The sequence below is a fragment of the Cydia strobilella genome, chromosome 1 (genome assembly GCF_947568885.1).
Source record: "Cydia strobilella chromosome 1, ilCydStro3.1, whole genome shotgun sequence".
NCBI classification, from domain to species: domain Eukaryota; kingdom Metazoa; phylum Arthropoda; class Insecta; order Lepidoptera; family Tortricidae; genus Cydia; species Cydia strobilella.
The window spans coordinates 9,569,497-9,582,494 of NC_086041.1; the positions used below are offsets into that span (position 1 = coordinate 9,569,497).

At 37.5% G+C, this 12,998-nt stretch overlaps 1 protein-coding gene and 1 long non-coding RNA gene across 3 annotated transcripts in view; both read right to left on the bottom strand.

The window, feature by feature from the left end:
* Positions 1-7,485: 7,485 nt before the first annotated feature.
* On the bottom strand, positions 7,486-8,987 carry LOC134746914 (uncharacterized). The gene is made up of 4 exons (XM_063681488.1): positions 8,870-8,987; positions 8,660-8,742; positions 8,124-8,259; positions 7,486-7,631 (listed from the first exon to the last, which is right to left on the bottom strand). Exons 1-4 carry the CDS (start codon positions 8,892-8,894, stop codon positions 7,546-7,548), a joined length of 330 nt encoding a protein of 109 aa, XP_063537558.1. The 5' UTR covers positions 8,895-8,987; the 3' UTR covers positions 7,486-7,545.
* Positions 8,988-11,579: 2,592 nt separating this feature from the next.
* Positions 11,580-12,998, bottom strand: part of LOC134741220 (uncharacterized) — a 257,435-nt gene continuing 256,016 nt past the window's right edge. For both annotated transcript variants that reach the window (XR_010127868.1, XR_010127867.1), the window contains exon 3: positions 11,580-11,590. This is a non-coding gene — a long non-coding RNA (uncharacterized LOC134741220). The remainder of the gene's footprint in view (positions 11,591-12,998) is intronic.

Below are 12,998 nucleotides of genomic sequence, written 5' to 3' on the forward strand. Positions count from 1 at the left end.
CAATAAAAAAACAACTTCTGTAGAAATTTAAACAGTCTAGCTATAGTGTTGACACGCAGACAGCCGGATGGACAGCGGAAGCTTAGGAACAGGGTTCTGTTTGATATCCTTTGGGAACTCGACTCTAAAAATATCTAATAAAACTCCTTGACCCCAAATATGTATACTTAGACACTAAGTTTGTGACTCTACGTTATTTAGAACTCGAGATATAAATGATATACGTATAATTCAAACTGGCCACCATAATATTAAAGATGACCGACAGAGGAGTTGGTTCCTATCAAAAACTTAAAGCTATGGACCTACCAAGTACCTAAAAAAAATAAATAAATAAAATAAAATAAAATTCATTTATTTCGGACAATTCGGAATCCATATACAATTACAATTACAATTATACAATTTAACATATCAAATATTAAAATTAAAATTAGAATTAAAATTAAAATACAATTACACATCATTAAATTAAATTAAATTCAATTATATTAAATTAAATTTATTAATGCGGCTAACGTGCATGGCGGACCAGTGCTTCAGAAGGCCACTGTCCCACCTGCTAGCCACGACGGCCAGGAGGCTGTGGCGGCTGTCACGCACCCTACCGAGCATCGCGGCGCAACGCTTGCGGAGCGTGGCGTGGAAACCGTCAACGCTCGCGTCCGCAAACATCCCGGACGCGCTGCAGTATCGCGGCAGCCGCAACAGCACCCTGAAAGCGTCGTTGTACTGGACCCGCAGAGCATTAAGCGATCGTTGTATATATCTGGTCCATAGGCTGCAGGTATACAGCGATGTACAGTACGCTCTGAACAGAGTTATTTTTACTTGGGCTGTACAACGGTGAAACCTGCGCGCTATCATATTAGCTCTCATCGCTAATGCTCTGCGTTCCCTTTCTATGTCTGCGTCATCGCGCAGATCTTCGGTTACCAAATGCCCTAGGTATTTGAAGGTCGTCACCCTCTTCAGTACCTGACCATTCAAGTGAATGGGAGGTACATACTCTGGGCACTTGTTTCCCGCTTTAAACACCATGTACTCACTTTTGAGTGCGTTATATTTTAAATTGTGATGGCGAGCGTACGATTCGCAAATGTCCAAAAGGATCCTCAATCCGCCCACCGATGGGCTCAGCAACACCATATCATCAGCGTAACTTATATTATTAAAACAGACCCTGTCAATATGGCATCCGACATGCGTGTTGCTGAGCTCACCGATTAAGTCGTTTACATAAAGATTAAATAATTTTGGAGAGGTAAGCCCCCCCTGCCTCACACCGCACTGCAGTCCATATTCGTCCGAGAATACATCGCCCCAGCGGACGCTATTTCTCTGGCCCCCATACCAGTACCTAAATATGCGTGTAAGTTCCTTTGGAAACTCTATCCTGTCCAGCTTTTTCCATAATAAGTCATAATTTACGAGGTCAAAAGCCTTCGAGAGATCCAAAAAGCACGCATAAATAGGAGTTTTTCTGCGGGTATAGTACTCGACAGCCTGCTTTAGACAAATTATTGCGCTCTCGGTTGACAGACCAGCACGGAAGCCGAACTGCGCGTCATGTATTTGCAAGCACTTGTCCAGTTGCAAATTGAGCATGCTGTCAAGCACCCTAGCCACAATGGTTGCCAGAGAAATAGGTCTGTAGTTCGTCTTGTCAGATATATCACCTGTTTTATTTTTAACGATCGGAACCACTAGTGTTTTGATCATACTCTCGGGCAAATACGAATGACTAATGCAGAGGTTAAAGAGCATTGCCAATAATCTAGGCAAGTGAGGACCAGCAAACTGCAAATGCTCGACGCTTAAGCGGTCATGACCGGGAGATTTACCTCTCTTCATACTCCTTAGTACTTTAGCAACATCTTTGGCACTAAAACGAACTTGAAGATCACTTCCGCTTTGAGCGTCAAGCACCCGCAGGTCCCCGTCCCCACCGAGAGTCGACTTCACACTAAAATGCTCCTTAAACATGTTTGCCACCTCCTTCGGATTTGAGGTGCCGTCAACACAGACAGAGAGTCCAGGCCTTGCCTCCATCCGCTTGGTGAGCTTCCAAAAACTACGAAAGTCATTTTTACCGTGATGCACAGCGAGCAAATCCATTTTTATTTGTTCCTGGTGGTTTTGTACCCATCTAAGTTTAGATTTAAATATTTTACGACTGGAACACATCGCAGCAAAAATATGACCTGACCTTGGTCTGCCACACGCGACCCAGTTCTGGAAGCAAAGCCTGGCCTCCCTGTGGGCCTCGCTAACATGCTTGTTCCACCCTATGACCCTACCCGACCCAGATCTGGTGAAAAAATGGTGCTTTTGTTCAGCGTGTCCACATTATCACCTGAAACTGCTCTACTATTACTAATAATACCTATTGCAAGGATTTAAGAGTTACATAGAAGGACCAAGGTAATATTTTTTTGCAGTGTTCCACCTTTACTAGGTTGATGAAACTTGAATATTATGCAGATTAGATATTGGTTCACATTTGAAAAATTGGTATTTGTACCACTAGCTGAACTCGTTATACAGTGTTATAATTTTTATTATTTTCATTTTCAAGAAGGAAAAGGTTCAGAAGGCTCTTCTTTTTTTAACAATTCCTTTAGGTTAAAGTAATATTTATACAAAATATTATGAAATACGTCAGTTACATAGTTTAGGAGAAAATAAATAAAAACGTTTTAGGGTTTAATGGATGCCGTGAGGTTCCAGGGGGCAGTAGAGGGTTGAAAATCTGTATGAAAATTTTTCTCCTCACGGGGCATCATGGTAATAGTTTTGAACTAAAACCTCTGAGGGCAATTTTTCAAGGGCTATCCTGCTACACCCTTTCATCTACATCAGTTCAGCGGTTCAATCTTGAGGAGGTGACAGACAGGTAGAGTTACTTTCGCATTTATAATATTACTAGCTTCAGCCCGCGACTTCGTCTGTGTGAGAGCTCAAACTATCTTCATATCAAATTTCATCTAAATCAATTGAGCGTTGAGCGATTTAAGCTTCACTGAGGAAACCAGAGTTCTCTCGCATTTATAATGTAGTTAGGGATGTATGTGTAATTGAAGAAACTAATAGTGTTATGGGCTCAGCGCCTGAAATAAATAACATGTTAATTGAATTTAATATTAGTATGGATTCAGCCTCACTAAAAAAAGTATTGAAAAAAGTTTAATTATATCTTGATTTAAGTTGATTTTTGCTAATGGAGCTCACTAATCACGGTTTTTCATTTTAGCTCGGCAGTTTGTTTTAGTAAACATTTAAGTATTATTGCAAAAATATCAATAATAAACTTGGTTTCGGAGTTGATCCCATAGTAAAAGTTGCTATTGAACTTGCAAAATATGGCTAAAGGTAAAAAAAAAACGCTGTACAATTATATAGCGCCTCGTTAATTACTGTAGGTACTTAGATCACATTTTATACAAAATTTTCATATACAAATCGGCACACGTCACCAGGTGACATTCTACTAGCAATTAGGCCACTTAAAGTGCAACTAGGCGCAAACACACAGGCTTTGTCCACTGCGTTATCACCGGCCGGCTAAGTGCCAGATCCTGGTTAACTGCTTGGGTTAACAAGACAAGTGTTTACGCGCGCAGTTAGTGCTGGGCCGGTGCGCGTGCGCTGAGGGCTGGAGGATGCGCGATGCGCGGTAGTTACACGGTTCTTCCAATTTCCAATACATTGTTGTCAGGGTTTCTACAAATCAGAAGTAGGGATATGTAAGGTAAACACCATGAATGCTTAATATGTACTAGAACGCTATTCTGGTATTAAGCATGCAGTGAAGGATTGTGACTTGCATGGCGGTTACTTTAATGTGGGCAAAATTTTAACAAAATGTAGAAAAGACATGTGTTTATATGATAATGACTAAATGACTTATACCTCTCGCGTCGAATGATGATCCCTATGACGATTATTTCAAGTCGCTTTTGGCTGGACTTAGGTACCTTAATTTAAAAATAATTGAAGAAATGTGTTATTACCGCATTACATACATTTATGTTACACTTCTATTGTGCAATTGTGATAAACTTCCATTAAATGTCTCGTCTCGGGATCGTCGTTCGGTTCGATGCGATACGTTATAATGAGTTTAAACGACAATTGGGTTATCTTTATAAAGCACTACTTTTTAGGGTTCCGTAGCCAAATGGCAAAAAACGGAACTGTCTGTCTGTCTGTCTGTCTATCTGTCCGTCCGTATGTCACAGGCACTTTTCTCTGAAACTATAAGAACTATACTGTTGAAACTTGGTGAGTAGATGTATTCTGTGAACCGCATTAAGTTTTTCACACAAAAATAAATAAAAAACAATGTATTTAGCACTTCTCGGGTTCTCATTTTATTTGATACCTAAACTTCATTTTTTTACATATATAAACTTTACAATATATGTAATGAAAAGATTTGGAAAAATAATGAAAATGATGTTCATCTAGAACCATTGTTGATCCTCGAATAATCACTCTGGTTATCTGTAATACCTTGACCAGACATGAGATGCTTAAGTAAGCGTATGTGAAATAGTAGATATGCGTTGTGATACGTAACCCAACACAACACACCACGTAACGATCGTACGTTAAAAATATACGGGGTTACCCAGAATTTAGTTAATACAATAATGTAAAGTTAAACAGTGCTTCTGAACTGAGTGTTACACTTTTGACATAACCTTTCAATATTGACAGGCAAATATTTACCGGTCGCTTTTTAACACTTTCGGGACTGTAGGCAAAGCTGCGTGCCTGCCTACGAGTATATTTGTCTAAGAAATTAAAGTTTCTGACTAAACAGGTTATCGATCTCTGCTTTAAAGTAAAACGCACAACCCCGTCACTTAAATAACTGTTGGTTTATATATAAGAGTTAAGAGACCTACGAAATATAATATATCTGATTAGTTTATCCGATAAGATAACGGAGCAAATGGTTTGCTCGATTACACACAAATAGTAAAATAAACCTCCAAAGAAAAAATATCGAAACTAACAATATTCCAGCTAACCAGTTCTTTTAGCATCTCATTGTGACATGTCATGTTCCACTCGGAAAGATAAAGTCGCATAAACCTATGGCACATTTGGACAAACGGGGCATTTTACCTTTAATATGACACGAAGTGGTGTCAACTAAGTCGGCGTTAAGACAGAATTCGGCATCCACAAGAGCATTATCACTGCTTCGGTAATAGGAGGCGCGGGTGCACGGCCCCTCTCAAACGAAATAGGTAAACAATTCTAAAGCTTTTTAAAAAGGTCATTCAATCCCCTACTATTCTTTCAAGTTAGTGAACCCTATGAAGATAGGCATAACGTTGAAAATTTAATCATGCAGATCAATAACAAGTAACATATAAGAACGGATTTGGTTTTTGGAAACTGTATCAGAGGTCTTTAGTGCATACTACCGTTTTTGGGCATCCGTTCTCATGACAGTGTTACATCTGTTACTCGTCAAGAACGTTGCCGTTTATTATTATTATTCTTCTTTTTGTCTAGTTTAGTTAACCAACATTTTGAATGAATATTACACACGGGGAGTTGTATAAGTTTGGTATAATTTTGAAATACACAAACCGAGTCCCATTTCAATAACGCTTACGTTAAGTTTGCAAAAGCATAACCAACAGAATAAATTGCTTGGCACTTGTCATACAACTCAACACCCTTCACAATAAACCAGCCGCTCCAAACCGATAACATACGAACAGGAATAGTAAAATCACAAATAATACCAACTGGTAAGTAAATACGTTTGTTGTAATAACAGATTAATCGAAATGTACAGTGAAAACTTGCCACACAATTAATTAATCGTAATCTTTAAGAAACAACGTACAAACTAGAGAGCAAATTTATTTTTAGGGTTCCGTACCCAAAGGGTAAAAACGGGACCCTATTACTAAGACTCCGCTGTCCGTCTGTCCGTCCGTCTGTCCGTCTGTCACCAGGCTGTATCTCATGAACCGTGATAGCTAGACAGTTGAAATTTTTAGATGATGTATTTCTGTTGCCGCTATAACAACAAGTACTAAAAACAGAATAATATAAATATTTAAATGGGGCTCCCATACAACAAACGTGAATAAATCACGTTTGTTGTATGGGATACAACAAACGTAATTGTTTTGCTGTTTTTTTCCGTAATGGTACGGAACCCTTCGTGCGCGAGTCCGGCTCGCACTTGACCGGTTTTTTTTGTGACGCATGACGTCTTTGCGACCAATTTGTCTTTTATGTCAAAAGTAGCTGTCACCGAAGATATATAGACATATATTAAATCTTTGTTAATCAAAGTTGTAAGTCTTAGCTAAGACACAAATATTGCGACGTCACGACTAGTATCTAGTTCAATGTCACTTTATTACTGTTTTTTTTTTACGATTATAAAATTTAAATATGAATCTAAGTATTGTCATAGAGGATTATTAATTGTAATGTCAATTTTTTTTCTATTAGGCTTGATTTAAAATGCATATGTGTTAAGGAGGCATTTTAATTTATTAATTTAGTAATTAGTAACATTTAGTTAATGTACTGCCGCAATATTCGCAGCCGTAGCTGCGTTGGCAAAGTGATTGGTTTGGCGACCTGATACCGGCGCGGGCGGCGATACGTCTTGCTCGGGAAGATCGTTAGTTACGCCTTGGGAGGTCCTGGATGCTGATATGCAAGCACACATTTGTTGGTAAATAATTAATTATTATTTGGAATTTTTATTCGATACGTGAAATGAACCAGTCGCAAATAGCTGTATAAAAAAGCGTGCTTTATCATTGTTATGGGTACTATGCTACACTCCTGGGTCTCCTGACATCAGCACCTATGCTTGTAAACAAGTTATGTTATATACTACGAGCCCCGATGCATATGTTTTCGTCTAATCAGACCAGTTTTTGAGGTTCTCCCGTTTGTACAAAAATAATGTTTTAGTTAAAAATCAAAACATTGCTAATTAGTAATTACAAACTAAACTTTAAATAAACGTTTATTTTATCAAAAATATTAGGAAAAAATTATTTGTGAACAAAAAAATAATTACCTTCTCGTGGCTCCCTTCAACATGGTCTGGAAATACTAGCAGTGGTAATTATTAAATTGAACATTGCTGAGGTGTAATATAATCGCTACAAAGCTTTCTTACGAAGATACATGAACCGCGATGTTACAAATGAACTAACTAAAGCATTTAATTGTAGAAGATAGGAGATAGACTTTGAAGATAATTTTATTGCTACAATATGACGCTCAATCCGACATGTCTAACTAATGTGGGCTTAAGATATGACAGGATATGAAAATTAGACCAATGTTGTAAAAAGTGGTGATAAATGTGATAATGACCATTTCGCAGGTTTTGGTTGATTTATCTAAGGTTGATGATAAAAAATATCGTTGTTAAATTACGAAGTAATTAAAAGAGCTTGCAGGGTATAATTTTTCGTTTATTTTTCGGCATTATAATTATAAACAGGATTATTTCGTACTGGTTGAATTTATTCATAGCATGCCTTATTTCTTTTTCCCCAGGTTGCCCCATTCATACGGAGCGGGTACGAATTCATATTTACACATTTTCATATGGACGTGACGGTATTCTGTAAAGAAGCGAAACATTTTATTTTTTAAGGAGCATGGGCGACATACGTATCAATACAACCTCACTCATCCCTCGTTCAACGCAATTCGTACCTACATGTATTTAACTTTATTTAACAGAAGCGCTCTTTCCTACAAAAAAAAAAGCAAAATATACAAAAAGGGAAATCTGTATGGTTCACTTCATAAGTATCACTTCGTAATTATCTTTGAACTGAATGACGTAGATACATGTGCTAACCTTGAAGACCTCGCGAACCTCAGTGAAAGGGCCATCGAGTATTTGAAGAGTGCAAACCTCAATCTTTAGATAAAAGTATTCAATTTAAATCCAGTAACTGTAATGCCATATGATAAATAAATAATGTGCTAACCTAATCGCTCCATAACACACACGTTTTGCGAGCGAATCAATGTTAAATTAAATTGGTTTTGAACTATTTTTTTAAGGGTGTAAATTGTTTAGTAAGTAAATATTGAGTTAACATTACGTTTATTTTCGTCGCAGTTGTACTCGTAGCTATCGCAGACGTCGTTGAACATACGCGTGATGCCGAGCGAGTCCTGCGCACACACGGGCACGAAGTCATGCTGGCATTCGTCTCCTAGTTTGCAGAAGTTTATCACCTGCCACAAACACCATGGTATTGCATTACTTTTTTCATAAAACGACATAAAATAGACAGGGTTGGGATAATATGCATGGCGCAAAATAATGAAATATCCATAATTCTGCAATAAGCCAAAAATATGGTCAGGGTGGTTTTAGCCCACATAATTTACAACTGAAAATTAAAAAAAAGAACAACACTATTTTATATATATCTGTGTACATGTGTACCTAAGTGGGAGTAAAAATCATTCGTTTAATGGCATTTGACATTTCATTTTGCTGCATTTACAAGATAATATAAGATTTATTTTGTGCTTGGAGGACTCGTGGAGTAAACATACTACTTACGGGCTATTTTCTTTATCGCGTCTTAAAACGATTGCAGAGTAGAGCTAAATATCGTGTACTACTCACAGGTTCTAGAGGGAAAAAATAATCTTCCAATTCCACCTCCACATGGCACCAGACTTGACTTGCAAATTTGATAATCAACAAACCTGCAAAATAATTGTTACACAGTAATATTCAGTTTAAATTTAATTAATCAGTTAATAGGTAAGTAAACGAATGTTTGTTGTACAAGAGTAACCAAGAAAAAAAAACTAAAAATAAATTGTAATTTACCGGTGATGGCTCTTCGTAATGTCATAGTTTCAGCACATGGAACTCGAGCTCGACACACTCGTAATCCAAATGGCAGTCGATAGTTTACATAAATTATTAACTGTTATAGCTTAAGACAGGAAATTGTGGACAAACATAAGCTGAAGTATAAATACATAATGTTTATAACTATGATTCACATATATTCAGGGACTATACTTACCTGCTACCTAAATAGATGCCGTAAAATCAGGTAACTATAGTCCTCAAGCACAACTATGGTCCAATTTTTACCGATAATTTGTACTCGTTACACTTATTTTGGAACTTAGATACACTAATGCTCTTTCTATATTATATACTCAACATAATTTGAAAAATACTTATACATATTTTACTGAAACTTGAATTTGGACCATAGTTGTAAGTTGTGGACTAAAGTTACGTGATTTAACGGTGATTGTTATAAATAATTGTTAATTGATTTGTAACAACACTCATTCATGTCCATTGTTAGAGTTAACTGACAAGGCATGGGGAGAAGTAAATATTAAAAGGTAATTTTCATAGTAGTTATACTGTAAATATTTAACTGTGTTAGCTGGAAACCACTTATGAAGCTTGCTTATAAAAAGTAGCTATACATATATTAAAGATAGATATAACTCCGTAATAGATGGATACAGTCTAAGGAAAAAACGTGCCTCGAAAATCCCGAAAATTTGATTCTCGATCAGAGGGCGCCAGTAGCTTTGGCCTACTCTCGTATAGAGGGCGAAAGAACATGCAAAAGCAAATAAAAAAATCATTTATCCATATTTAAATACATTTTAACGTATTTTTATAAATCTTCATTTTTAGTTTTAAAGTATGTCGATAGAATACAGTGAATGCATGCAGTGAATTTACAGTGGTTACAAAATTTACTATGACAGTACCGCTCTATCTTATTATATCCTCTTTGCATATATCCACCAGGGACATCTAACGTAATCGAATGCTAACACGGAGCTCCCAGCATTCAATACTTTTCTAATAGAGCTTTCATATCCGTATAAAGTAAGTGAAGGCAGATCAATAACACAAAATAGGAGTCTGGCCGTCAAAAATATGTAGTTATGAATTTAAGGAGCTAGTTGCATTTTAATTGACTAAATGTATACTAAACAAATCCATGCAAATATTGAACAAATAAAAAACTCCACGTAAATTACAGTTGCATATCACATACCTAATGTAGTTTAATAATAATAATGTTAAGTAGTTCACATATTCAGTACTAAATTAGTAAGTGTTTTATTTTTTAATCAATCTATGTCTGACCATTGCCTTGGCGGAATTTTAGCGCCACACTTAGTGACAATAGATATTCAGGTGTCATTTAATTATTGTAGAAGATGGTGTTTATGTTTTTGAAAGGTACACTTCTTTAAAAATTAAGGTAGCATAGAGGTTCAGGCGTGTGACTAAGTTTTCCGCTGGTGAAGTAGCTGATTAAGGCGGTTCCCTGAGCCAGAAGGCGAAAAATCTCCTTACATGATCATGTTTTTCTAAGAGGCGTTGATATTAGTAGACGTGGAAAAAATATATGTGATTCTTGACTATATTATCTTTAATACTTGAGCGTAGTGCGCGACACCCCGGTGCGCCCGCGCCTGGGAGACGCAATGCGCCTGTTGTGCGTTATCCGCCCGTCTCAGGGGTCTACCATGTTTATTGCACCATTTACTATTGATGAAGTAGCAAAAATCTTAAAGAAACTTAAAGCGAAGGGAACTAAAGACGTTTACGGGTTCCCTACCTCAATTCTCCATAGGCTACCGTTAAACTTCACTTACCATTTGTGCGAATATTTAAATAGCTCAATATTTAATGGTTGCTATCCAGACTCACTTAAGAGAATCAGGGTGACTCCGGTTTACAAGGGGAAGGGTACCAAAGACTCAATGAAAAACTATCGGCCTATATCCCTTGTACCCGCAGTCTCCAAGATTTTTGAAACAGGTCTTTGTGATAGGCTCCTAGGGTTTCTCAACAAGAACGGAGCACTCAGCGATGAGCAGTACGCCTATCGGGCGGGCCGATCTACTGTAGGCGCAGCGCGCAAACTACTACGAACTGTCCTTGACAACTTGGAGGCAAAACGGTATGTGGCTGCTATATTTTTTGACCTATCCCGCGCATTCGATCTGGTTGACCATGGACTGATACTGTCTAAACTAGAGCACTATGGTGTACGTGGTACAGCCTTAGACATTATTAAATCTTTTTTGGCTGACCGTAGTCAAATAACAGATATAAATGGCGATCGGTCTGAGCTGGGATCTATCGGGGACCGTTCCGTGCCTCAGGGCTCGAATGTCGGGAATACCGTTTTTGCATTGCTCGTGAATGATCTGCCATTTCCCAGCACTATTGTTAAATTTGTAATGTACGCAGACGATATCTGTGCAATCGTTCACGGCTGTAACCATGAGGAATTGCAGTCTAATACTAAGGACGTTATTTTTAAATTGCTGCACTGGTTTGAGAGTAACGGGATGCAAGTGAATGCTGCCAAAACAAACCTAATTCACTTTACACTCAGTGGTACGGTGCAATCAAATTTGGATGTTGATGTTAATGGCAACCAAATTAAACCTGTTAATCATACCCGTTACGTTGGGTTCACTTTTGATAGGGTTTTGCAGTGGGGTGAGCATATTGATGCGCTATGTGCGAAACTTAACTCTGCCTACTACGCTTTGTCACGCTTAAGACGTACACTTTCGCTGCAGAACCTTATGACAGCATACTACGCTTACTTTCATACTCACCTGAGTAGCGGAATAGACCTGTGGGGCCTAGCAGCTGATAGGGACCGGCCATTCATAATTCAAAAGAAAGTTGTCCGACTAATATGCGGTGTTCCTACGGACGAGCCAGCCAAACAGCTTTTTATTAACCTTGGAGTTTTGACAGTACCATCTCTCTATGTTTTCGAGGTCGGCAAGTATGTGAGGAGAAACCCGCATGAGTTCCCTGTGGCAAAGGGAAATTCCGCAAGGAGGAAGCCAGGACTGGCTGTCCCCGCGCATAGGCTTAAAAAAACCGGTAAATCACTTGGTATAATGGGAGCAAAAATTTATAATAAAATACCCGAGCCAATCAGAACCGTTGACACCGACTGTACTTTTGTTCGTAAACTTAAGAATTATTGCACAATGAACGCCTACTATTCGGTAAATGAGTTTCTGGACGAATGAAGTATGTCCAAATCCCCGTAATAAATGTAATTGTGACCATTATTTTCGTCCATCTAATTCTAATTCTAATGTAATTGTGATTATTTCTATTGTAATTGTAAGTATTTAATTTGAATAATATTTTACTGATTTCCTAATGTAAGTATTAGAATCTCAAAATTGTCGACATTAATTTTTATGTGAATTTAAATAATTTTAATTTATTATGATTTTTGTAATCAATTTTTATTATGTAATTGACAATGTATGATTAATACCGAATAAAAATCTATCTATCTATCTATCTAATAACATAGCTTCCGATATACGAACACTTCGCTACACCTCGATACACTTCGCTCGATACAATTAATTCCCAAAGTAACCTCTAACTCGGACTTTTAATCCAACTTTACTCGGTTATTTATTATGTGATACTATAAACAAAAAAAGAAAAAAAAACAATCTTAACTTAAATAGTAATTTCATAGCTTTCGAATTTCGATATTGTAAGGTAACGTTTTTAAAATAAATAAAAATCGACAAAATTCGATCAAAATTGACACTTGGCGTGCATTATCTTTTCCGTTCTTTCTTGCGAAATGTGACAGTGACAGCGGCAAACCGATGGAACGGCCTTAACGCATTCACTGCCAGGGGGCGTGGCCTAGAAACAAACTTGTATGACGGTGAACGCACATGTGCGTTGGGGGCAGTGAATGTGTTAAAGCTCCGGTTTATGTCAATAAGTTTTTCAAACTTATTGGCGCAGTCGGTAGATAGCTAAAAAAACAACGTATTTCTATTTGAAAACCTTATACCATACCTATTTATTTGGCACAGATAAATCTCGTGGAGAAAACGAGCGCAATTCCTACAAAATCAAGATTTTCTACTGAATTGAAATGTCCAAAGTCAGTCCCCTA

Bases quoted from the DNA above. Each gene is read 5' to 3' on its own strand.
- LOC134746914 (XM_063681488.1), bottom strand. From the start codon at position 8,894: ATGACATTACGAAGAGCCATCACCG. The intron at 8,743-8,869 runs GTAAATTACAAT...ATTATTTTGCAG, and splicing joins ATTACGAAGAGCCATCACCG to GTTTGTTGATTATCAAATTT. The intron at 7,632-8,123 runs GTAATGTTAACT...GCTTCTTTACAG, and splicing joins CAACTGCGACGAAAATAAAC to AATACCGTCACGTCCATATG.